At 39.0% G+C, this 27,881-nt stretch overlaps 1 protein-coding gene across 1 annotated transcript; it reads right to left on the reverse strand.

Annotated features, from left to right (window-relative positions):
• LOC149780526 (uncharacterized) lies at nt 1-27,863 on the reverse strand. The gene is made up of 10 exons (XM_089936215.1): nt 27,772-27,863; nt 26,480-26,548; nt 25,747-25,809; nt 23,479-23,541; nt 19,940-20,002; nt 19,375-19,437; nt 17,686-17,748; nt 17,147-17,208; nt 15,986-16,048; nt 1-57 (listed from the first exon to the last, which is right to left on the reverse strand). The coding sequence occupies exons 1-8, from the start codon at nt 27,833-27,835 to the stop codon at nt 17,162-17,164; spliced, it is 495 nt and encodes a 164-aa protein (XP_089792341.1). The 5' UTR covers nt 27,836-27,863; the 3' UTR covers nt 1-57; nt 15,986-16,048; nt 17,147-17,161.
• Nucleotides 27,864-27,881: the final 18 nt, after the last annotated feature.

Below are 27,881 nucleotides of genomic sequence, written 5' to 3' on the forward strand. Positions count from 1 at the left end.
TACTTGTAGCGGAGTCATTCTCTTCGTTATCTTCCTGGTTGCTATCGACTGGAGATTCTGTAATTACAATATATTTTGTTATTCAGAAGGGATAAGTTTACATAGTGTAAACCGAAGCAATTTTCAGTGTTAAAATATTTGAAATTTAATACATTTATAGGCACGGAAGACACGTGCTATCTTTTTAATCCGAGCTCGTTTGTTTCAACAGCGAGATACATCGCAATTATATAAAAGTCGGACCGTGTTCTATACACAAATTGATATTAAGATCACTGTTGAGAACCATTTCTTGTTTATCAGTTGCTTACCTCAGCTGGTATTTGTATAACTTCTTTCACCTTTTAAGATAGTATTTGAAACTACATTAATTAGAAGACAAAGCAATCATTCCTAATAATAATTGTTTCGAAATCGTTTCTATAAAAAACTGCATAAAATGCAAGTGTAGCACAAATTATGAATATCAAATGTATGCAAACTTCAGACCAGAGTAACAGAAACTGTCCAACTTAGTTTACAAATGTAGCAGGGGGGGGGGGGCGAATCGGACATTTTGTCCATACGTCATTTGGCTTAATTAATACTTTCTGCACTCAGCGGATCCGGTGTCGTCAGCGCCTGGTAAAAAAAAAACGACGTCGTCGTCGTTGTCATCGTCGAGGGGCCAAATCGACAATTGTCCGGACGTCATTTGGTTTAATTAATACCTTCTGCGCGCCGATCCCAGCGTTGTCAGCGTCCGGTAAACACAGCGACGACCGCGTCGATGTCATCGCCCCCCCTGCTGATATGATCTTACAAACAGAGTGATCACTAACTCCTCCTCTTGTAGGTCAATTAGGTTATTTGACTGATCGGTAATTCTAAAATTAATTCTCGTTAAAAACCGATTATGGCATCGCATATAGACCGGATTAATCGGACTCTCAACGATTAAAAATCCCGGAGGGGCTGTTGGTGAAAACGAATAAAGGATATACCCCTGTTGAGCCTGATTTGATTGCTTGGTATCCACCTGGTAACTCCCTTCGATAACATCACACACTAGATTAATCGCTATCACCGATGCAATATTTACGTTGTATGGAGCAATATGCCTACCACCATCTCCGTTATCGTGTCTGAGGACAGTTGATGGGGGGGGGGGGGGGGCGTCCGCGGGTGGATTCTTAGGCCATCCTAGTATGGTTCTTATTGAACTGTTATAAATATCAACCATATACCCCGGTGTGCTTATTTCAATCGTCGACGATAACGTTGGTTCATGAACCGTAATAGCGATTTTTGATTCTTTTCCTGTGATCGATTTTATCCTGCGTTGAAATTCTTTATTGATTTGTTCTATTTGGTATGACCCAGTTGGTATTGTAACCTCATTCCAGTCTGGGGTCCCATCGAGCTTATTTGTCCATGCAAAAACCAGCGAGTTGTTAGGTTGTTGTCCGTTAAATGCGTCCGCTCGGATATTAGGCCAACTGTGATATACTCGCAATTTTGCCAGCGCTATTTCCTTCACTGGAACCGGTGATGGAAAGTTCACACTGAATTCGGGTTTCGTTGACGTTATCGATATCATATTTGTTTGTACCGGAGTGGTGTTCTCCGCGATCCGCTGAAGTAATTGAGACCCTTCGGGGTTCAGCGACATTATTATTATTCGTTGTTTTTAGTGTCTAATTTCAACAACCAGGTGGTTCCGGCTTCCAGTTGAAAATCCTCGATTTTTGACATCGCGGAGCTATACAACTGGACCATCGTGGAGAATTCAACATCGGATATGAACAAATTATCAATCGATAACGAGATCAACCCGGATAATTTCGAGTACGCGTCGGATACTATTTGATGTTTTACTGTATACTCGTCGAGTTTTTTCTGAAAACACGATGATATCTTTTTAGTGATTGCGTTGGCGACTCCAGCAACTGTTGTCATCGCGGAGATAGCGATTGGAACAGCGATCGGGGCTATCGTGGTCACCGTGGATAAAATAACACCGGTACCGGCTACTATACCCGACACCGAGTACACGACCGCGTCGATGGTGGTTATTTTTCTGCGGTATTTTTTTATTTTTGCGCGGTATTGTTCGGAAAGCGTTTTCAAATTCGCGGTGAATTCTTTTGCGGTATCGAATCGATATTGATGTGACGTCGGTGATACCTCTGATTCAATTACCCTGGTGGTCATTTTATTCTAAAAGAGCTAGTGTTTTTAATTACTTAGATTCGCTACAAATTCCACATACCATGTGATGTTTGCCCGGGCTAAATTTCCATCAACGGCATAAATTGTGAACTGTTCAGTTGCGTTCTTGTCTATAATTGTTGATATTGTATTGTTAAACCCGGATGAACTCGACGATAATATATTAAACTGCATCATTGAAACCAGTGTCAATCGATAAATGCCCTTAACAGTTGCGGTAGTATTTACTGTATTCTGTGTAGGAGTCCAATCGAATGATCCATGCCGAATTGTGTATACTGTGTTGATGATGTTCTCATGAGGGATTTTTATTTTTTCGAATTGCTCTGCTACTCTCGGTAGTCCGTCTTTAATCGCTTCAACATCAGTTCCGATTATTTCTATTCTCCGCAAATTCGCGTCTGTATTAATCTTGTTCGCTGCAACCCTAGTAATGAGTGTATCTATTTCCTGTATATGCGCGTCCACATCTTTTTTGTTCGCTGCAACCTTAGTAATGAGTGTATCTATTTCCCGTGTATGCGCGTCCACATCTTTTTTGTTCGCTGCAACCTTAGTAATGAGTGTATCTATTTCCCGTGTATGCGTGTCCACATCTTTTTTGTTCGCTGCAACCTTAGTAATGAGTGTATCTATTTCCCGTGTATGCGCGTCCACATCTTTTTTGTTCGCTGCAACATCAGTTTTGACTGTTTCTATTCTCCATTCATGCGCGTCTATATTATTCTTGTTCGCCACAATATCAGTTTTGATCGTTCCTATTCTCTGTTCATGCACGCCTATACTTTTTTTATTCGCTACAATATCAGTTTTGATCGTTTCTATTTCCCCTGTATGCGCGTCTATATTTCTTTTGTTCGCTGCAACATCAAGTTCGATTGTTTCTATTTCCCCTGTATGCGCGTCTATATTCCTTTTGTTCGCTGCAACATCAGTTTTGATTGTTTTTATTTCCTGTCCATACACGTCTATATTTCTTTTGCTCGTTGCAACATCAGTTTTGATCGTTCCTATTTCCCCTCTATACACGTCTACACCCCTTTTGTTCGCTTCAATATCAGCTCTGATTGTCATTATGTCCTGTGTATGCGCGTCTATATTCCTTTTGTTCGCTACAATATCAGTTTTGATCGTTCCTATTTCCCCTGTATGCGAGTCTACATTATTTATGATCGTTGCAACATTAGCGTCGATTATTTCTATTTCCCGTTCATGCACGTCTACACCATTTCTGTTCGTTGCAACATCAAATTTGATTGTTTTTATTTCCTGTCCATACGCAGTGATATCATTTATAGTTATTGTAATCTCATCCGGTTTGACATTTTTTTTACCAAGGAATTTATCAACGGCGCTATCAACCCTGTTAAAATTTTTTCGTAACGTGTAAAATTGGCCCGACAGCGTTGTAAACTCCGAAATAGTATTTTTTATTGTTGCAAGATTCGGTTCGGTTACCGTCGGGGTCCCGAAAAAACTAGCGGTAGTGAGTTGTATATCGGTGACAGATTTTTTCACCCGCGCGTCAAGTTCGGTCACCAATTTATCCAACCTTGTAAAACCGTCTCGGATTAATGTTATCGTCGATAGATGTTCACCCGGTTTGAGTCGTCCGTCGCTGGTATACAGCGCGATAGCGTTCTCGGCGGCATCACGCTGTCGTGTTAAAACGTCATCCAGCGACACATTACTGGATTTCAATTTACCCTGGCGGTCTTGAAATACAACTATTTCACCTGGGTCAACACTTGTTAAATTCAACGTATCAGCGATTTCATCCTCAATTAGTTTTTTTATGTCATCGGTGGCGGGCGTTTCCGTGGACTTTTTCAGCGCCGAAACCGGTCGTCCCCAGATATCAATCATCGTTATTGTAAAAAAAACGGCGTTTCTAATTAACCCGCCGGGCCTCTACGACCCCACTAGTGTATTCGTTTACAACCACATGGGGTGGTTTTCGCGATGATGAAATCGCCGCGAGTACGTTCAATACCTCACGGCCGCATATCGGTGGGTCGCTTAATTGTTGTGTTGGCAGCGTGGAATAAAAAACCCGGGCTGAACACGCCCGGATATACCGCATGAACTCTTTCGGCGGGGCTAACCCGTATGAATCAAAATAGACGATCGCACGCGGATCAATCGCGTATGCAACCCAATGAGTTCCCGCTCCGGAGGACCCATCGAGGTTAATTATGCCTGTTTCAATATTCCTTGGCGCCGCCGGTAATTGATCACTCATAAAAACACCTTTGAAGTTTTTTATCGCTAGCGCGTTTGCGGCGTCTATTAAATCAAAATTAGACATGGGGGTCAATAAACGGTTCCCGGTAGTCTTAGACCCTTTCCCGAGTACCATGAATACGGGGTTCCCGGTAGTCTTAGACCCTTTCCGGCTACGGATCGTTTTTTTTTATAGCCTTTCCCGGTTACCTTCTTCAATGCCATCCCCGCCGCGGTACCAACGGCCCCCAACGCCGCCGCCTTAGCCACCGCTGGTGCGGCCGCGGCAATTAACGCTGCAATCGCAGCTAACAGCGGAAATATCCCACCGGTCTTTTCCATGTTTTTAATCGCTGCGGCTGAAAAATCTATTTGAACACCCTTTTTATTCTTCATCGCATTATTGAAATGTTTTATTTGACGCGCCGTCAACGATATCTTATGATTACCACCCGCCATCTGCGACGGCTTCAGCGTTATTGTGGTTCCGCATTGTTTAGCCGACTTTGATCGTAATTTCTTGACTTGACCATCAGTCAACTCTACACTGACGACACTATACGACATTTTATTGTAAACGTGTTTGTGCTTTCAATTACATGTTTTCCACTGGCGCATCAACGATTCTCATTCGTCCGCCAACACCTTCCAGCAGCATTGATTTATCGCTGAGAATGACAGCAACCGCTCTGTAATTAACACCACCCGGGGCTATACGAGCTCATAAGTGTATATCAACGACGGATTGTCTCGTTAAATCAAGATGCTCCAACGAAAAATAATAAATCGGATACAGGTTTTTAAAATCAAGTTGCGATATTTGCAAACCGGTGTCGACGTTTTGATCACGACCCATATATGACAGCAATCGATGGTACACACGTGCGACATGGTTGTCGCCGTAATTAAGCTGTATATCCTCGGATGGTTCCTGTTGTCCGTTTATTCTCAGCGAAACATCCCTGACTCCTAATTGATCAAATATCATATGGCTGCGTTCTTGACTGCCCAATCGTTCCCTATTCTGTAGCGCTATGAATATATGACGCGGGGCTGAAACACCCTGTTTTGATGCCAGGTGCCATGTAAACGTATCGGCGACGTTATCCTCTTTAGCATCAGTTGTTACCGCTAGCCAACTCAACAACGATTTCCCTCCCTGTTCCATAAATGCTAACAATCGTGCTTCCGTGGTAACTGATGGAGTCAGCACCGGCATCCACAATGCCATTTTAGTTAAAACAACCTTACCGGCAGCGACGCCAGCAGCATGCCATATTGCATTGTTATCATCGCCCCTTCGCGTCAGCGCGATTGTATGCTTGGCCCCATAGATGACTTTTCTAACATTTCTGCAGAATCCAAATATGTGATGGAGTGGAATCGCGCATGAAAACTGCCGGCGTGGTCTTTTTAGCATCAATATTCGTGCTGCGAATCCCATATTGTAATTATCGTTAAGACTTTTTATAACAGTGAAATTAGCGCCTGGTTTTGCTCTGCGATCTGGATTGGCTGCTTCAGCCTGGTCAACTGCGGTATCTTTTTCCACCAGCACGTTGATGTACTGAAAATGGTCAGCGTTATCGGCGGAGTCCTTCGCAAACATCATAGATGGACCCGCCGATCTTGTATAATCGTCCGAATATCTCGCTAACCCAATTATCGTCGTTGCAACATCAACCTCGCGTTCTATTGACTCAATTTCTCGCCCGTCAATAAGATATCTGGCGCTCTCAAATAACGCCATGATACCGTTGTTGACGAAACCAACTCGAACATGATTGTCATCTGCGTATGGTGCATTATCGGCGGCATTTGTCACGAGTTCTCCCTCAATTTCGATAAACGCTTCACACGGCAGAAAATATTTACTGGTATTTTGGACTTGAAGTTCAATTCGCGATCGTAGGTCAGGTTGCGCTGCATAATAAGAATAATATTGATAATCACGGACAGAATCATCCCTGCGCACTGGGGCGTCCATATCAAACGCGGGATCAGCGGTACGCGCAAACATTTTATTATTTATCATGTTGATGTTTTCAATTGCGATGTTTTCGTCGTAAATTCTTTGAATTCTGTTTAAGACCACTCCCCCGCTATTGCGTTCATGGGCGCGTTGGTGGACGACTGAGCCGCCAACGACTCTAGTTTTTCTTCCACGGCGTTATTTATTACTTTACTGACATTTGCAGGCATCACCGTCGTTGATGGCATCACCGGTGGTTTTTGTTTTTTTCTCCTCACCAACGACATTAGTTTGTCCTTTGCTGCAGAAAGCACCTTTCCGGCAACGTCTCCAATAGCACTAATACCCTTATCACGAATAACATCAATAGCCTTCATTCCTAATTGTTTGGCTAACGGCGCTACTTTTGGAGCCATTCTTGTAAATAACCCCGCAGTGGTGCTACCGAGACCATCTCCATAGTACGCGCGGTAAACAGGCAATCGCGAGTTTACCACGTAGACGAGTACTGGTTTATCGTGGTTGTAGTGTATAATCATCTTTATTATAAAAACACCGGCTTTTCAATTAGTGATTGTGATCACCACCCCCTTCCCCCACCGCCGTGTGGAAAACCGGAATAAATTTTATCAAAATTTCCTTGGGTTTTTGCCCTCGATAAAAATCCGGTTTTTTTCTGGTTTTTTCTTGATTTTTAGTCATTTTTGGTCATTTTTTGTTGCCTATAGTCGTTTTTTTTCGATTTTTCAGCAAAAACATCGATTTTCTCTAAATGATTTCCTGGGGTTTTTGCCCTCGAAAAATTGCCAAAAACCAACCCAAAACGGTCAAAAAATGGCAAAAAACGGTCAAAATTGACGCGGATTTACAATATTATATAATTTTGCAAACGGTTGACGTCAGTTTTGCAAAACAAAATCGATCATCAGTATGGAGGAAATGTCATAATTCCTATAAAAAATTAATACTGACATTTCCTCCATTACTCTGTCATGTGGAAAACCGGAATAAATTTTATCAAAATTTCCTTGGGTTTTTACCCTCGATAAAAATCCGGTTTTTTTCTGGTTTTTTCTTGATTTTTGGTCGTTTTTTGTTGCCTATAGTCGTTTTTTTCGATTTTTTCAGCAAAAACATCGATTTTCTCTAAATGATTTCCTGGGGTTTTTGCCCTCAAAAAATTGTCAAAAACGACCAAAAACGACAAAAAAACGGTCAAAAAATTAACAAAACGATAATTTTTTTAATCATCCACGAGTTCGTCTATGAGCGTTCGATACGCACTAACGTCCATGATACCGCCCGTAAATAACCGCTTGCAAATATCAGCGGCCTCATTGATTATTTCCGGAGAGTTATTTCCGGCTCGTTTTCCTCCGATTAGTACCTCTAGCCGTGATATATCACTGAGAACACTGTTAGGACAGGTAACGCCGTAGGATTCTTTACCAACAGAGTATCCTTTTCCTTTTTTTAGTTTTACCCTTTTTTCAACTTCTTTGTGGAATGCGTCGTAATCGGGATCACCACGATGTGGTAATGCATTCTCGTGTTTACTCGCTAAATACACTATTCTTGTCCAATCCTTTAACGTCTTTATATTTTTCTCGTAACCGCTATTGATATGCTCCTTATCTCGTATGCTCTTAGCAAAATTAGAGGCAGTAAAATCAACTAATTCTTCCCTGCTGCTGAAGCCTCTAATTTGATCTATTGTGCTCTTCTTGAGTACATTACGGGGTATATTCCCCCTTTTCTCTTTTTCTTCCGATATTTCTTCCGGTATTTCTTCCGGTATTTCTTCTTCTGGTTCTCTTGCGGTAGCACCTAGTTCTTCTTCGTCGGCCATTGTAACATAAGGTTCTTGTGGTTCCGTTATAGCGAGTGGTGGTGACCTCCGTGTTGTAGCAGCCGCTATTTTCTCAGGAAGTGTTTCTAAAGACCTTTTTGTTTGTTCGGTCTGAGCCGCTATCTTTTCAAGCGCATCGAGAACGGGTACAGTTGCCGCCGTAACATCTTTGGTCGCTTTAGTTACCGGGGCAAAGAGTTGTTCGCTTCCAACAGTAAAATCGGTTTGTAGTTGCTGCCGCGTTTGAAGTTGCTCTCGGACCCTGTCTCGTAACGGTATGAACTTTTTAAGCGCCGCCAGCCGCTCTCTGGCTAGCCGAGTAGTAAGTGATTCGCCTACCATTATTGCAATTGCGAAGCAATTTTTAATTTCTCGCCGGAGTTTTCGTCTATAATCCTTCTAATGTTTTTGATCTTGCTAGAAATCTCCCGGCGTCGTTCATAAACACGTCCGAGTTTTTTTCGTATTATTTCAACGGCAGTAAATAGTCCAATGAATGCATTTGCGTCATTGTGGTACAAGTTTTCATTAATCGTATGTTGTAATCGTTTTATAAAAAAGTACTCGCGGGCCAGGGTAAAACGCCCCCGTTTTGATTGCTCGTTAATAATCTCGTAATCGGATAATATTTTTTCACTGTCGAGACCATCAGATAATTCAATTCCTTGATTTTTTAATTTTGAAATCTCGGCTAATATATTATTGATGTCTTCGATATTCATTATTCTTATAAAACATCTTGTTTTTAAATAAAAAAAAATGAAACCCCCGTGTATCAATTCCGAAGGTGTTTAATAATTCGTTTTCTTCCGGAACAGACAATAACGTTTCACACTGTCATGGCGACCTCGTCAGCGCCATGGGCGCCGGTGGCCTTATTTATACATGAAAATCGAATTCTGTGCCCCGTCTTTTTTGAGATCGCTGTTTTAGTTATATTCTCTGCAACATCTCGAACTGAGGCTCTACAAATATCGAAATATTTTCCTGCCTCATTCATCGACTGAAATATTTTTTCCTCGTGCGTTGACGTATCAAACGATTTGACACCCCTTGCTTGCTTTGAAAACTTGCCAGTTTGGCCTTTTTTATTGTTTTCACTCTGAGAGATGGCTTGCAGGTTTGTAAGAGAATTATCAGTCTTATTATTATTAATATGATCAATAACGAGACCGTCGTTGATCAGTCCGTTAAATGCTTCAAATACCACCCTGTGAACAAGATAAATTTTCCCCCGGGCACCAAATATCAAATACCCGTGATTATTTACGGTACCAACCGGCTTCTTCAGTCCACGATTTCTAACAATGCCGTCGCGAGATGCCTCGTAATTGACGAGCACAGGATGCGGCTGAAATTCTTGGTCCATTTGTATAATAATACTATTTGTCTAATTTATTATTTGGTTTAATTATAAATCTTTCAACGTAGTCTTGGGGGGTTTTGATGACGAAGTCAGCGGTGGGGTCAATGACGGCGTTTTTAATTCGTTTGTCATAATAGCGTTTTAGTTCCCTGTATCGCTTTCCGCCACAATTGATACACAACTGCAATTTTCCTCTTACACCAACGTGACAAACCAAGCACGGGAGGGGGCCAAGAGAACCATTACGAACGCTTTGTAAATGGTACCCGCAGAATTCACCTCTACATGATTTATTGCACGGGGTTGTCGACCCAATCATCAACCATTTGCAGTGATTCATTATACTATATTCTTTCATTTAAATACTTGTTTTAATTATATGGATGAGTTCGAGAGATTAGCAGCAATTAAGCCCTGGAAAAATATTAAGTTCAATCTCGATAGAGTCCTCAAGGACGCACCAAAAGCGTTAATAAACGATAGAACCCTGTTGAGTAAAATACGCGATTGTATCAATGAATTCAAGCGTGATGGTGCATCTCATAGTTGGTCAACATTTCGAATTGATGGCGTTGTTGATGCTACCATGAACGACAACCGCGCAGCAACGATAATATCACAACTTGACGGTAAAAAGTATTTCTTCAGAGTAAAATTCATTGTCCGGGTGGAATCAGGTGATTGGATCATACGTGATAAATTTGAACCAGTTCTCAGCGACAAGAAAACAGTCATTGTTAGCCGCGACTCCAAGCCGGGGCTGTTAACCGGAATTGACAGACCATACTATGAACGAGCGTATCCTGAAACAGCAGTTGTTTATGGAATATACCCGTTAAATAAGAAACCTGATATCGGAAAACTAGCGCCGATGAAACAGTCAACGGGGATAAATTGTGTAGCAGAACGAATAATAGAGCATTTTACAAATGCGTGTCGAGGAAACAAATTGACTGATTTACGACGTAGCAAAATCAACCAGTGGGAGGAGACAGTGCGCGAGCGTGGAGCAACCATCAGCGACATAGCGAGATTAGAAACATCGCTGAGATTTCCAATAACCGTTACAACGATAACCGGTGAAGTATTACACGAATCAAAGTACAAATCGAAGGGAGCCCCAATCAAAATTATTGATCATAACGAACACGCGTGGACGCCCGCGATCACAGTGTTTCCACGGGATAGAACAGTAAAGTATATACCCGAAGAATTTATACAGGACGGTTTTCTCGCGGAGAGGAAACTATTTGATGCTATTGCCTACTTGTGTAAAAACGACCCTGTATCAATGTGGTTACTTCGCAGCGCTGAAAACGATGCGGATACCTTTGATCAGTTTGTAAGACCAAACGGTGAATTATACCGCACTGAAGCGTTTCACAACAAGATGAAAAAAACCGCCATAGAATTTGAAGAGCATGATGAACAACTGCTAACAAATTGTTTTACGATTTCATCGGTTGCGGCTCATGTTGCAGCAAAGAAAAATGCGTGGAGTCCAACGCGCAAGGAATTTCTACCGGATGTACAATCCAGTTGTTTGGAATACTATCACGGTGGACTATGGAACACTGAATACAACCGCGACGCTATGATTTCCGTTGATATGGTTGCCTGTTATCCAGCGAGTTTTCTCGGGTATGGATCCGCCGCTGAGTACTTTAGACGATTTGGACACCCCAGACATGAAATGACTCGTGTTGCTATTAATGGACCACTGCCTGATTTTGATTTAACCGGATTCGCTCGCGTAGTATCATTTGAATTCGCAGCAGGACTTCATCGCTGTTGCTATATTTGGATCGGTAGGCACATGTCTGAAAAAAAGTGGTTGCCAATAGCGCTGCTACGGTATATGATTGATTGTAAAATGCTAATTTCGTTGATTGTCAGTGACGCGATTATATCATACCGAGCGCAGACTGAAGTCTGGTTACCAGAACCAGAGCGTCTAGATAGCATAATTGACGAGTCCAGAAAACACATCGATGCCGACGAGGAATATATCGTCGAATGGTCCAGGAGGATATTCAACCAACGAAACCGCGAGGCAAAAGATCTCGGTAGAAGAATAATTGGTAAGTTCACACAAGGTGGAAAAAACTGCGACTACAAACGATATTGCTCACGGCTGATTATAGATGACGCAGAATATGATTTCGTAATCAAGGACGCAGTGGCGAAAAATAGATACGTGAACTGCGAAACAGCTTTCTTGTCCAATGGAACAAGGTTGGGTACAGTTGTTACCTACAGCGATGGAGACAGCCCAGCATACCCGCATTTGAGGGCATCTATGCTGGGTTACGCCGCTATCAATTTATTCTCGATGATAAATAGATTCCCCGACACCGCGGTTAGAGTAGCCGTTGATTCATTTTATGTTGACGTAGCGTATAAGGAAAACGTAGCCGAGTTTACTAGTCCGGACGAGAGTTGGGGTACATGGAGAATTAAAAAAGAAATACGACGCGATTATTCCCCGTCAGCAGATGTCACCGTTGAAAACAATTACCTACGCGGTGATAAATTGTCAGAATGGTCTAATGCACCACCGTGTTCTGATCCAATTTGTAGACACAAAACAGTTTATTTAAGCGGCTGTGGCGGGTCAGGAAAGACGACTCGGGCAATTGAATTATTTCGAACGCGGGCAAGTATAATCGTGCTTACACCGACCCATAGACTAGCGCGAGAAATAAAACAACGAAATGTTGACGCCGTTACTTATCACAGCTTTTTTCGATACAGCGGCGGTGAGTGGACTCCTGATCGAATGGGTGAAAAATTTATTCCTGAGGTTATCATCTGGGATGAAATATGTACTGTTTCGTTAGATGTTTTGCAAATGTTTCTTGAGTGGTTGCTGCGCGCGAATACAGCGGTGATCATGTGTGGCGACCATGGCCAACCACCACCATTTGTCGGCGAGGGCCCACATGATTGGTTAAAGGGTTTTGTGGACTATTATGAAGAAACCGATACTGATTACCGGGCACTTGATGAACAACTGCGCGAGGTTAAAAAATTAATCAGATTACAACCGGATAGAGTTCAGTGTGAAATAGTCCGCGAGGTAATTCCGGAAACGCCGTTAAATGAATTCTGGGAAACATGGAGACCAAATGATTTGATTGTAGCGAGTAGAAAGATAGTCAGAGACACACTTCAGCGGAAGTTGTTTGCGTTGCATAAGGAAAAGTTTCCAACGCGTCCAGTGCCGTTATGCTATAGACCCGCGGATACACGGCGGCAGAACATTGAAGTTGAAATCCCGGTCCCGACAGCGTCAGGGACAAAAAAACAAATTCTCGTGCTGAATGATATCGTGCTCGTTGATATCAGCGTCGTCGAGGACGCGCTACGTGCTGATAAATCCCCGTGGACGCTAGGATACGCAACAACAATACATTCCTCGCAGGGACTGACTATCACGGATACAATTGTTTGGATGGTTGATAATCGCATCGAATGGTCAAATCTAGTCTATCTTGCAGTGTCCCGAGTACGGAGGATAAATCAGCTTCGAAGAATTGTTATTGACGGAGTCAGTGACGAAGCCAGTGACGGAGTCAGTGACGGAGTCACCATCGATGCAAGCGTCATTGATAGAAAACTCTCGGGTTACCGCCAACAGGATAAAAAAAACAGCGGCGTTTTGATATCGATGCCGAATTAATAATTGCGTTACGACAACAACAGAATAATCACTGCGCGAGTTGTAATTGTATAATGAGTTGGCGCTATTCGGATAAAGACGCTCGCCAATTTACCGTGGACAGGATCGATAACAGTCTCGGTCATGTCAAAAACAATGTAAGGTTGACATGTCTTGAGTGTAATAGACGCAACGGCGCTAGTTAAGACCACGCGGGGGTAATTGAGTATCGTCAGGTATCACTTGTAGTTGCTCGTGTGTAAATCCGCGCTGAGGAGCAGTTGAATCCAGTCTATAGATCGGTGGCCTACCAGTTGATCGTGTTATCGTTGATATGTAATGTGTGGTAACACTCCAAATAGGATCAGTAGCCCTTTTTTTACCTCCTTCAAGCTCTCCTGGTTCATACAGATATCTCACGGTAACATCGCCGAAAATCGGCTTGAAAACGCTATCTATTTTTGATCTTCCGGGTATATACTCGTATTTAATCGCGTCGCTGGGCTTCATGTTGATTGCTCGGGTAATCTCGTTATTTAACGCGGCAATTACGCCTGGCAACCTTTTGACCCATTCACGAGATCGTTTTTCTTGGATGAATTCCTTCGCGTACTGATATCCAAATAACCGTTCAGCGAGAGTCCGATTGAATCGTTCAACAATTGCCTGATCACGATGTAGCGCAGTATGACCTCGTCGTACCGCGACGCTATGATGTTTCAGCGTTGATAAAACAGCGCCGCGAAATTCATTGCCAGGATCAACTTGTAATAGATTTGGCCAGCGCAGAGGACCTCTTCGATAAATCCGCTCAAACGCACCGGCTACTTCAGTTGCTGACTTTGTTTTTAACGGCTCCGCTTGTTTGTATCGACTCGCAACATCAACTACGGTTAGCGCGTATTTGTAACCGTTGTCATGCGGCAGAAATAGTATATCAGCCTGATGAACTTCATTAGGTACGCTGACATCAAAGCGCGAGAAGTAGATTTGTTTAGGCGGTGGTAGATAGATTTGCCATATAGCCTGTTTGGATAACCAATTAGCCGCAGTGGCCTTTGTTACCTTTGCAGCGCTTGCAAGCTTACCAATTGCGGCCTTCCCCTTCCAGTATCCTCTCGGAGAATAATAGATGGATTCCATGTTGTTATTATAAACGCTAGCGTTTTCAATTACCAGCGCGAGAAGCTCCGCTTCCAATCATTAATTTACCTTTCATAGCCGATTTTACCAACCATGAGGCCAATTTTTCTTTGAATGATTTATCAGGAATAGCATTTAACGCGTGAATTAATTTTACATCCGCGATATGACGCTGTTGCAGATCGCTACTTTTGTAGTAAGCAACATCATGAGCATGACACGCCTTATCGATAGCGTTTATTGGATACTCACCGGGTTTGGGCTGATTTTGATCATCGAGTCTGATATCTAATCGCGTTCCGGGGCCACAGTAGCTATATCCTGGGAGGTGCTTTTCTCCTGGATACTTTGCCCACGGGGTTCCGGGGAGTTTTGATAACTTGGCTGCAATATCACCTCCTCGCTTTTTTTTAAAACATCCCCGGGTCTAATAGAAATAAATCTAAATTTCTTTGTACCGCATTGTACACACTTACCAGTAAGCGCCGATCTGTTATTTCTTGTTGTAACGGTTGTCATATCATTTGTGCCAGTACGCACTCTACACTTTACACAATATAGATCCATAATTTATGTATAGAGACATGAATATAATTGACTTTTCAGCGACTAAAACAAGAGAACCAGTTAAGCATGTTGCAGCGTTACCAAACTCGATCCGGATGATTATCATCGGACCATCTGGATCCGGCAAGACGCAATTGTTACTTAATTTAATAATGAGATGGATGAAGTGGGATAAGTTGTATTTGGTTGCTCCTAGCGTAGATGATCAACGATGCTACGAGGTGTTGAAAGATTTCAACGAGAATGCATCAGCGATCGCTAAAAAAAATGTTATTGAGTTTATTACAGATATCAATGATGCACCAGGTATCGATGATATTGATGGCGACGTTAACAATCTAGTCGTGTATGATGATGTTATGTTAGACAATCAAAAAAACCCAGCTAGGATATTTTCCAGAGGCAGGCATAAAAACACTGACGTGATATATGTCACTCAACGATACACTCAGATTCCAAAAGTAATCAGAGACAACTGTAATATTCTTGCTGTATTCAACGGCGTTGATACACACACGCTACGAAATATTTGGCAGACATGGTGCGGCGGTGACATGGACTTTAATGTTTTTCGAAACTTTTTTAGTCATGCTCAGTCGACCCCACATGGATTTGTAACGATAAATTTACATGATCCTCGGACACGATATCGTATCGGACTTGACCAAATATTCGGTTAAATTGTAAGCAGCAGGGGGGGCGATGACATCGACGCGTTCGTCGCTGTGTTTACCGGACGCTGACAACGCTGGGATCGGCGCGCAGAAGGTATTAATTAAACCAAATTACGTCCGGACAATTGTCGATTTGGCCCCTCGACGATGACAACGACGACTACGTCGTTTTTTTTTTACCAGGCGCTGACGACACCGGATCCGCTGAGTGCAGAAAGTATTAATTAAGCCAAATGACGTTTGGACAAAATGTCCGATTCGCCCCCCCTGCTGCTAATGTTAGTGTGTGCTCGTATAATGGTATATGCTACTATCTTACCTGTCACATCTTCATTATCAGACTCGTCTTCGTTGTCTTGATCGTTGGGACTCTCAGGAGACTCTGTAAGCAAAATATATTTTTATTTAGAAATGGTACAATAGAATGTTTCCAATCGATCTTCAATCTCAAATAACATGTATATGAGCTGCACGAGAATTATATAGTGCGAGACATGTAAATTGAGAATGTTGTAACCATACTATGGCAGACGTAGATATTGGAAAACATAAGTCACAATACTGGCAATAAATAATGTCTTACGCAATCACCATGTCGAGACACAGCGACCATATTGCTATGTATTGACATGGTATGAATGATGCCTTACGCAATCAGAATATCGAGACGCAGAACACATTTATATTTATTTATATGGCATGGAATAACTATGGTCTACATGCAAACATAACCATCAGAATTGTCATACCTGTTTAAGGACACTAAAGTGTCATTTAGGTAATATTGAATGATTAAAGATTAAGAAATTCTTAGTATTCTACATTTAATTAAAATACAAATTTCCCAATACACCTTATTTGTATCGGGTTTTGAAACTAGCACATCGTCTCTGTGCCATATAGGTTATAAGACATAGACTAATTTTACAAGTTTTCTTGTGAGTGCTAAAGAGCTTTGTGTTCTCTCTCTCTCTCTCTCTCTCTCCGACTGAGACAAAGATTGAGTCGGGGGGATAATGTGTTAAACGTGTTCGTATGTCGGGCATTTTTTCTGCCAATGCGTCTTGATCGACGTATTTCGATGATTCCAACCTCTCATTTTGATTTCCGGATTGTCAGTCTCATCATGTGTCGTTATATTTGAAATGTTGTAAATTTCTAATCACGGTCGCCAAGTGTAAATAATCTCATGTTGCAAGGTTTCAGTAGTTAGGTATAGCGCAGTTAAATAAATGTCAGATCATGTACCATGTACAAAATGGATATTACGGTCAGAATCTGTTCTTCTGTATCTACTGCTTTCGTCAGTTGGAATTTGTGTACATTCTTTCTTCATGGGAGATAGTATTCAAATATGGACCAAGTATATTACTAATTGCTCTGTCCAAAATGCAAACGTCAGGCCAGAATAATGTCAACGTCAAACACGGTTAAAGACTGTTAATGTATCTTCATATGTGACTGTAGTTTAGTATCGTACTTGTCGCAGGGTCATTCACATACTCCTCTTGTTGTCTTGATCGCTGGGATCTTCAGGAGACTCTGTAATCAAAATATATTTTGATACGTAGAAACAATACAGTTTCATAATGTTAATCTTCAGCATCAAAATATTTGAAACGTTATCAATTTGTAATCACGGAAGGTCTGTGCTTTCTTTTGAGCCTGATGCTTTCTGGCTTCAGTCATGAGATATAATAAAGGTGAATAAAAGTCAGACAATGTTCCATTCATAAATGGATATTAGGGTTATTGTTAAGAATCTTTTCTTGTTTATCAGTTGTTTACCGTACCTGGTTTTTGTATAAATTCTTTCTCATTAATTAGATGACAAAACAAGCATACCTAGTAATAAGGTTTGTGAAATGCTATTTTATAAATAGTTACATATTACACAAATGTAGCACAAATCAAGAATTCTAAAATAAGGCAAAACTGAGACTAGAATAATAAAAACTTTGAGACTTAGTTTACAAATGTTGGTATGTGCTCATATGATGTTGTGTGCTAATATCTTACCTGTTGCATCGTTATTATCAGACATGGCTTCGTTGTCTTGCTCGTTGGTATCGTTAGGAGACCCTGTAATACAAATTTAGTTTTATTTAGAAAGGATAGAATTTCACACTGAAAATCGGCACAATCTTCAATAATCTGAAATAAGACTTATCTCAAACGTAAAAGAATTTCTATAGTGCGAGACATATAAATTGAGAATGTTGTAACATGACTTTGCTAATATAAAGGATCAGTCACAGTATTGGCAACAAATAATGCTTGACACAATCACACTATCGAAACAAAGAAAATATAGTTCTATGTATTCTCATGACACGCAAATGACATGACTTACATCAAAATATAACCATCAGAATCGCCACAAATGTTTAAGGTCACTGAAGTCTCATTTATGCAAAATTAAACGACAAAAAATATAAGACATTTTCTTATCCTTGTACATCCGATTTAAATCAAGATGTAATTTTTTTCTCCCAATATCACCCGCATTACGTTTCGTCAGTAGAGTTTTGAAAAGGACCACTTCTTCTGATCGTCAAGTCAATGAAAGACAATTTTATTTTGGTGTCTCGATATGTTTATATGTTTATTGCATCATAATTTATTCATATTCAAAGTACTCAAGTTGCACTATGATTGAAGATTAAACATCTATACATTATTTTAAAGGACTGTATCATTTTCATACATTTAATTAGTGTAACAATATGTGTTCATTACCACAGATAAATAGTTAACGAGTTGCTGTCTTGGATCGTTTCTTCATTCGTTCATAATTTGAATGCATTAGCACAAAGTCTTTTTTAAAGGGAGCTTCTATCTTGTCGATGTCTACAAACCATGATTTTATTCCTGTAAAGCTTTCTTTAGCCAAGTACACGCAGATGTGACATTAAAACAAATGTTTACATTTCAAACATCCCTATGTATGTTGCAGTCACCTATATTTCTTAATTCAGTCACCTCGATTATATCCAGGACAGATATGTATAACCTATAGGCAGCTAGATGCATTGTAATTCAAAGCGGGTTGGGGCGGTAGGTCATGCAATTTCATGACATATTTCTGGTTTGGATTATTACTCCAGATAACATACGAATTTGCCTCAAACCTTTCTTAAAAAACATCAGCATTTTATCCTGTCTACCGGTAAATTGAAAAATTACATAGGTTATACTAACTATAATGTGAAATTGCATATGTTATAATAACTTGTATGTGAAATTGCATACGTCATAATAACTCGAATAGGAAATAGCATACATTATAATAACTCAAATGTGAAATTACGTACGTCATTATCACTCGAATGTGAAATTACATACGTTATAATACCTCGAATGATCACTTGTGCATCACTTGTTCTCAACAGCTGATGCATCTGAAAATATTTTCTTCATGGGAGATAGTATTTAAATATAGATTAAGTACCAGACAATGCAAACATCCGTAGTAATCCTTATTGCGAAATGCATTTCATAAATTATTGCATACAAATACAAGTGCAATACACATGGCTCAGTCCAAAATAATGCAAATGTCAGACCACGATAATGTAGACTGAACATCAAAATAATGCAAACTTCAGACCTAAATAATGCAGGCTTCAAACCAAAATAACGCAAATGTCAGACATGATTTAAAACTGTTAATGCGTACTCATTTGATACTATGGTTTAACATCTTACTTGTGGCAGATTTATTATCAGTCTCGCCTAGGTTGTCTTGCTCGTTGGGATCTTCAGGAGATTCTGTAACCAAAATATGTTTTGTTTTCTAGAATGAATATATTTCAATAATGACTATCTTCAGTATCTAAATCTTTGTACGGTTGTAAATTTCTAAGCACTGAAGGCCTGTGCTTTCGTATTAATATGAGCTCTTTGGGTTTCAGTAGAGAGATTTAGCAAAGGTAAATAAAAGCCAGAGCGTGCCCATTTACAAATGGATATTACGATTGTTATTGAGAATTCTTTCTTGTTTATCATTTATTTACCTCACCTGGTATTTTTAATCACTAGTTTCTTCAGGGGAGATAATATTCGAACATTTATTAATTGCAAGACAATGCAATCATGAATAGTATTAATTGTTGCAAAATGCTATTTTATAAGTATCTATATATACATGCAAGTGTAACACAAATTATTAATTTCAGAATAAAGCAAAATTCAGACGAAAATGATGCAAACTTCAGATATGGTTAAATGATGTTAACATGTGCTCATATGAGAGAGTGTGCTAACATCTTACTTGTCGCATCGTTGTTATTAGACCCATCTTCGTTGGCGTGCTCATTGGGAACATCAAGAGACTCTATAACCAAAATATATTTTGATTTAGAAAGGATAAAATCACATAATGCCAATTGGTGCGATCTTAAACGATCTGAAATAATATTTATCTCAGCAGCCAGATAATTTCTATAGTGCGAGACATATCAATTGAGAATGTTGTAGCCAGACTTAGATATTGTAAAGCATAAGTCACAATATTGGCAAAAAAAATAATGCTTTACGCAATCTCAATAGCGAGACACATAAAATATATTTATACTGATTCATATGGCAATCAAATGATATGATCTACATCAAAATGTAACCATGAGAATCGCTACTTCTTTTTAAGGGCACCAAATGCTCATTTACACAAAACTGAATAATAAAACATAAAGTAATTCATATCCTTTTGAAACTTAGCTCATCTTCTGAACGCCAAGTTATCCACGGGTCTCGAGATTTTGATTCCATCATACTTTGTTCGCGTTAATATAGCTTGTGTTATAAGACGATTGAAGATTAAGCATGAAGACATTATCTGAAAGGGCCGTATTATTTATTTTACATTATTATATTAATATATGTAATAAGTGGAAACGTTGTATTCATTACAATATCTAAATTGATATTAAGTTGTTTTATGGATATTTTCCCCATGGTTCAAAATTGAATGCATTTGTACCAATACTTTGTTAGTGAGTTAGTATCATTTTACAGCATACTAACCATAATCTATTGCTATAGAATTTCTTTAAACGATGCATGATGTGACTTGGAATAATTTTTTGTCGCACTCTGTGAACCGCAGTTTTGTGTTATTTACATTACAAATCAAGAAACGAATTTGGAAAGGAGGACAAATGTACACACGAGAGAGAGAGAGAGAGAGAGAGAGAGAGAGAGAGAGAGAGTCCTAAAAATGACATAAAAGTATATTTTTATTTTTATTTTTTATTTTTGGAAGATAAACAGTTATTGGTATTGTCACGATGACTTTACTGTGCGCGCTCATATACTGTTGTATGTGTGTTGTGTGTAATGCTTGAGTGTGTGTATGTTGGTGTGTGTGTCTGTGGGTGTGTTCCCGACAAAGAGATTGCGTCAGAGACAAAAAATTTGATACAGTTATCTAGGTCGGTCGGACACTTTGTCCGTGCATGCACCAGTCCGTGACCAATATGTGTGACTTATGTCACTGCATTGCAGCATGGACTACCACAGTGGCGTAGTGGTTAGAGCTTCAGATGCGGAAAGTCATGGGTTCGAACCCTGGTTTAGTCATAACAAAGACTAATAAAAATGGCACTAGCAGCTACCTTGCTTGGCGCTCAGCATTAACAGGTTGGTGTTAGGACTGGTGGCCTTAGTGTCAGGATAATATGACTGGGTGCGACATGATGCTACATGTCTGCGACATGATGCCCAAGTGCTAGACACCCGTATAAAATGTTACACTGCAGACATCGTGCTGACTGAAAAATTGTTAAAGCTATGTTACAAATCCCAAATACACACACACACACACACACACACACACACACACACACACACAGAATAACACATTGCAAAATGATCACGCAGCAATATATATCAATGGTTCCTTTGACGATATGACCTTCCGGTCCCGAGCAGGCTGCAGTCATCAATATTTGCTTATTCAGTCAGGGCGATTACATTATTTCCAAGATAGCGTCGCATGCCCTATAGGCTGTTACACCCATCTACAACGATAATAACTCTGTGTTTGATTAAATTATTGGACTATTTTTAGTTGTGCCTCCAACGAATCAGTGTCACATGTTCTAGTCTGCTGGTAAATTAAAATTACAGACTTTAGTTAAACTCCAATATCAATCTGGTCATACTAGTCCCATATCTCTAAGCGAGATGGTGCAATATATGACAATATATTCCTTCTTGTCATACTTGTCATATTTCAATAATTTGTACTTACTTCTCTCTCTCTCTCTCTCTCTCTCTCTCTCTCTCTCTCTTGTTTATGGGATATATACTTTGAATTTAAATTAATTGCACATAATTGCAACCATACGTAATAATCGTTATTGCGACAGATAACTTTGCAAACAATTACATCAAAATATAAATAGAGCATAAATAGGTCAGTCCAAAATAGTGCAATTTTCCGACATGCTTAAAGGATGTTAATGTGTGACCATGAGAAAGTGTGTGTTAACATCTTACTTGCTGGAGAGACATTATCAGACTCGTTCTCGTTCTTCTGCTGCCTGGGATCTTCAGGAGATTCTGTAATAAAATTATTTTTAGAAATGATAAATTTATATAATATCAATCGTTATGCTCATCAGGAATTTGAAACAAAATGTAGCACGAGCATTTCTATTTGGTCCACTCTTGAACGTACTCTTACTGTAGCATTATAGCATTAGATCAACACTCTGGTGGCCTAAGTAATTAGAGCGTCTACCCTGGTTTCCGGAGGTCGCTGGTTCGATTCCCGGCCGAGTAATACCAATGACGTATAAAATGGTACAGAAATAACAGTTGCCTCGCTTGGCGCTCAACCTTAAGAGGCGAGTACTATAACTGGTTGTTCTTGTGTCAGGATAATGTTACTGGGTGAGATATGATGCTACATATATGCGGCGTGATGTCCCAGTTTAGTCATAACAAAGACTAATAAAATGGCACTAGCAGCTACCTTGCTTGGTGCTCAACATTAACAGGTTAGTGTTAGGACTGGTGGGCTTAGTGTCAGGATAATATGACTGGGTGAGATATGATGCTACATGTCTGCGACATGATGGCCCAGTGCTAGACATCCGTATAAAATGTCACACTGCAGACATCGTGCTCACTGAGAAATTGTTAAAGCTACGTTAAAAATCCCAAATACGCACAAACACAATCACACACAGAATTACACATTGCAAAATGATCAAGCAGCATGGTATATCGATGGTTCCCTTGACGATATAACCTTCCGGTCCCAAGCAGGTTGCAATCATCAATATTTGCTTATTCAGTCAGCGCGATTACATTATTTCCAAGACAGCGTCGCATGCCCTATAGGCTGCTACACCCATCTTAATTCAACGATAATCACTCTGTGTTTCATTAAATTATTGGATTATTTTTACTTGTGCCTCCAACGAATCAGTGTCACATGTTCTAGTCTGCTGGTAAATTAAAATTACAGACTTTAGTTAAACTCCAATATCAGTCTTGTCATACTAGTCCCATATCTCTAAGCGAGATGGTGCAATATATGACAATATATTCCTTCTTGTCATATTTAAACAATTTGTACTTACTGCTCTCTCTCTTGTTTCTGGGATATATAATTTGAATTTAAATTAATTACACATAATTGCAACCATACGTAATAATCGTTATCGCGACATATAACTTTGCAAACAATTACATCAAAATATAAATAGAGCATAAATAGGTCAGTCCAAAATAGTGCAATTTTCCGACATGCTTAAAGGATGTTAATATGTGACCATGAGAAAGTGTGTGTTAACATCTTACTTGTTGGAGAGACATTATCAGACTCGTTCTCGTTCTTCTGCTGGCTGGGATCTTCAGGAGATTCTGTAATAAAATTATTTTTAGAAATGATAAATTTATATAATATCAATCGTTATGCTCATCAGGAATTTGAAACAAAATGTAGACGAGTATTTCTATTTGGTCCACTCTTGAACGTACTCTTACTGTAGCATTATAATATTAGATCAACATTCTGGTGGCCTAAGTAATTAGAGCGTCTACCCTGGTTTCCGGAGATCGCTGGTTCGATTCCCGGCCGAGTAATACCAATGACGTATAAAATGGTACAGAAATAACAGTTGCCTCACTTGGCGCTCGACCTTAAGAGGCGAGTAGTACAACTAGTTGTTCTTGTGTCAGGATAATGTTACTGTGTGTTTCGTGATGCTATATATCAGCGGCGTGATGTCCCAGTGCTAGACATCACTATAAACTGCGACACTGAAGACATCGTAGAGATATGAGCTAAGTAAAAAATCCTACAAAAACATGCAAACTTCGCATGATATTATAGTTGATGATTCAAATGTTATGTTCCAAAACATGTTATCGCTTCTTGTGTATGAAGTATTAACCATGAAAAGACCGCAAAGCATAATTTAACGAACTCGCTGCAGTATTACATTGACAGAGCATGGATCAAAGGGTCATTGTATACATTTTACAAGTTTCTAGCAAAATTCCATCTTAGTTCAAAGACTACTTCAGAAACCGCAATGCCGTATCAGCAAAGTGTAGATTTAATGTAAGAGTTCACAAGGTTCCATTGAAGGACCTTATTATTTGAAACTTATATCAACGATAAGTAAACAAGGTGAACTCCCTTGTGATGTTATTTGCGGATAATGCTACATATAGAACATCTTCAACATATCAGATACAAGTACTAAAGATTATGAACAATGATTTTGAGAAACGTAATGCATGGGCAAACAACTGGATTAATATTTCAATTATCAAGAAAGCTACATTTAATCAAGTACAAACAGGCAAATTAATTTTTCCTTTCGGAAGTTCTCATTTGATAAAACAGATTTGCTTCCTGTTAAACATCACAGACACATAGGATTACTATTCCCATGCCAAAATGGACTAGTAACAGTCGACGGATTATTCAGAACACACAACCAAATAATCGTATGCACTGCTCGCGACTAAAATATGTTTTCGCTGAATAACACAAACGCTAAACTGTTGTTTCGATTCGTGTATCCAATGTTTGAGTATATGTTTGTGAATTCAGGGATAATTGAAAGGACCGGCAAGATTGGAGAAAAATTGAAATGGAATCGTTATAGTTCACTTTATGCAAATCCAGTTGAAAAACTCCTGCACAATGAAGGAAAAGAAAAGATCGTGCCTCTTGTATTTGAACATAAATAATCAAGTAACTAACTATTTCAATGACCTTTCTCAACAGATGAGATACAAAGCATATAATTACATCTGAGTAATTGTCACAGTATCACACCAATCGCAGCCAGACTTTAAGATTTTTTAGACGTCATTTCCCCAATCATGGGCTGTATGTTGAAATCCGCTTCCTGGCGATATGCCTAAAAATCTCCTAATCTATCTGGTTACCACCAAACAAAACAACAACAATCCACAAAAAACGTTTATGTAATCCAACCAAAGAGCCACTAGAGTATTATACTAATTGGAAACATCACATTAATATTCTACACATTAAAACTTAGACTCGCATCAAGCATATTTAAATCCCAAGGGAACGTCGAAAGGAATAAACTCTGTAATATTACTCAATATTCAGAAATACATCCACAAAAAATAATGGCGTATTGACTAGTAACCTATTCCTTTTTACAAATAAATTATTTATTCTAACTTTTCTTTGGGATTTCTGGATTCTCAGTTTAAACAAATGTCCTTATGTTTGAAATGTTGTACATTGCCAGTAACGGTAGGCTTTCGTATAAATCTCATCATGTTAGGTTTCCGGAGTGAGATATAACAAACGTACATAAATGTCAGACCGTTGATCATACAAATATAAATAACGGTCAGAATTTCTGTAAATTAATTCTTTATATTTGAATATAGATAATTGTTAGACAGTGCAAATATGCATAGTAATTACTGTTGAGAAATGCGATATGCTGTGTTATAAATAATTATCTATAAATAGAAGTGATGCAAACATTGTTTAGATCAAAATAATGTGATCTTCAAACATGGTTTAAGAATGTGCGTGTGATCATAAGAGAAATCACGCTGACATCTTACTTGTCGGAGAGTTATTACCAGACTCGTCTTTGTTATCTTCCTGGTTGGGATCTTCAGGAGATTCTGTAATCAAAATATATTTTTTTATTTAGATGGGATGCATTTGCCACTATAATCTTCACTGTCTAAATAATTTGAAATAATGTAAATTCTAAGCATGGAAGGCGTGTGTTTTGTTATTACTTTGAGCGTTATAGGTAGAGTCATAAAGTCAGTCCATTTACCATAAACGTACGGAAATTAAGATTAATATTTATAATCTCTTACCGTGTATCAGTTGTTTCACTCATTTGTAATTTCTCAAACTGCTTTCTTCTTGGGGGATTACTTTCAAGACAATTCAAGCATGCGTAGAAATCACTGTTACGAAAATGCTGCTTTATTAATAGTTACCAAAAGATGTAGTGCAACCTGAATTTTTCAGTCCAAAATAATGCCTACTTCAAAAATGATACAAAAATCAGACGAGAATAATGTAGACTTCAAGAATAGTGCAATCTTCAGTCCAAAATAATGTAAACGTAAGACAACAAAAATACAAAATTTAGGCCAAAATTGTGCAAACTTAAGATAAGAAGAATGCAAAGTTCACTTATATATATATATATATATATATATATATATATATATATATATATATATATATATATATATATATATATGTGTGTGTGTGTGTGTGTGTGTGTGTGTGTGTGTGTGTGTTTCCTTATGAGAGTGTATGCTAACGTCTTACCAGTCTCAAAGTCATAATCAGGGTTGTCTTCGCTGTCTTCCTGGTTAGGATGTTCAGGAGAGTCTGTAACTAAAATATAATTATATTTAGAAGGAGTTAATATGCATGATGTTAGTTAATACAATCTTTAATAACCTTAAATAACCTTAAACGACTTATGTTAGCAGCACGAGACTTTATATGGTGCGACACGTGGTAATATTGGCAACAGCTAATGCCTAACGCAATTAGAATAATGAGATACCAAAATATATAGACATTAATTTACATTATATGCAAATGACAAGGTCAACACCATAATTTAACATTAGAATTTCAGCATCTGTGTAAGGACACTATGTAAAGTAAAGTAATTAATTGTCCTAAATTTAATTAAAATCAAGATATCCCAATGCATTTGATCTTTACGAATACCACACGCGGTAATTTTCATCCGTGATACTTTGAAACCATCTGAACTCCAAGCTAATGAATGTAAATTTTGTCTCCGTGTCTGGCCACTTTCCTACATCATATTGATTTCGTAGTAAAATGATTTATTTTATAAAATGATTGAAGATTAAATATTAAACATTCTTTGAATGGTACATACCATTTTGTTAGACTTTCATTTTCTTCCATTTAATTACTGTAAATGCACATTGTCAAACATAAGAGGACATGCCAGGATAATGTTGCTCTAATCGTGAATAACTGAATGCATTTGCATTATCGCATTATTAAAGGAAACTTTTATCATATCACCTACTAGCCATACTATTTTGCTGTAAAACTTGTTATCGCTATACTGGATGTGACACGAACAATTTTATCTTTCCAATCACTCCAACGCATATTTGTGTCATTTATATTTCAATAGTAAGAAGGAAAAAAATATATGGAAAGTAGGATCCAAGCACAAAGAATACTAAAATTGAAGAGATATCAAAGTGATTACACGTCTACTTTTCACGATATTTGGTATTTGGCACAAGTGTTCTTGTTAAGCACAATCGTATGTGCGCGAGACGGATAAATCACCATACTTTGTTTAAAATAGACCTGAGATGTAACCATGCAACAGCTCTTTGTCTATGCATAATTTTCCCAATATATCGATAACAGGATGGTTTTATTACCGTTGCCATTTAAAATCTTTGTATACTCATGTGCTTCAATAATAATACCCCTTGCTTGTACCACACCTGCTTTGGAGCCAATTGTGGATCTGTTCTCCATATTTAGCTAATGTGCATTTATCACGATTAACTACTAACACAGCAAATGATTCTACAAGAAAAGAGCGAGCTTACCCGATTTCAGTGGGAATATGAAAAGAACAAGAAGCAGAAGACTGATCCATAGAGGAAAATCCATTCTTCCTAACTCATTATTGTTGCAAAATCCGGCTTCTGTTCTTTAC

This window comes from Sinohyriopsis cumingii, chromosome 16 (assembly GCF_028554795.1).
Source record: "Sinohyriopsis cumingii isolate HCF-2022 chromosome 16, ASM2855479v2, whole genome shotgun sequence".
Classification (NCBI taxonomy): domain Eukaryota; kingdom Metazoa; phylum Mollusca; class Bivalvia; order Unionida; family Unionidae; genus Sinohyriopsis; species Sinohyriopsis cumingii.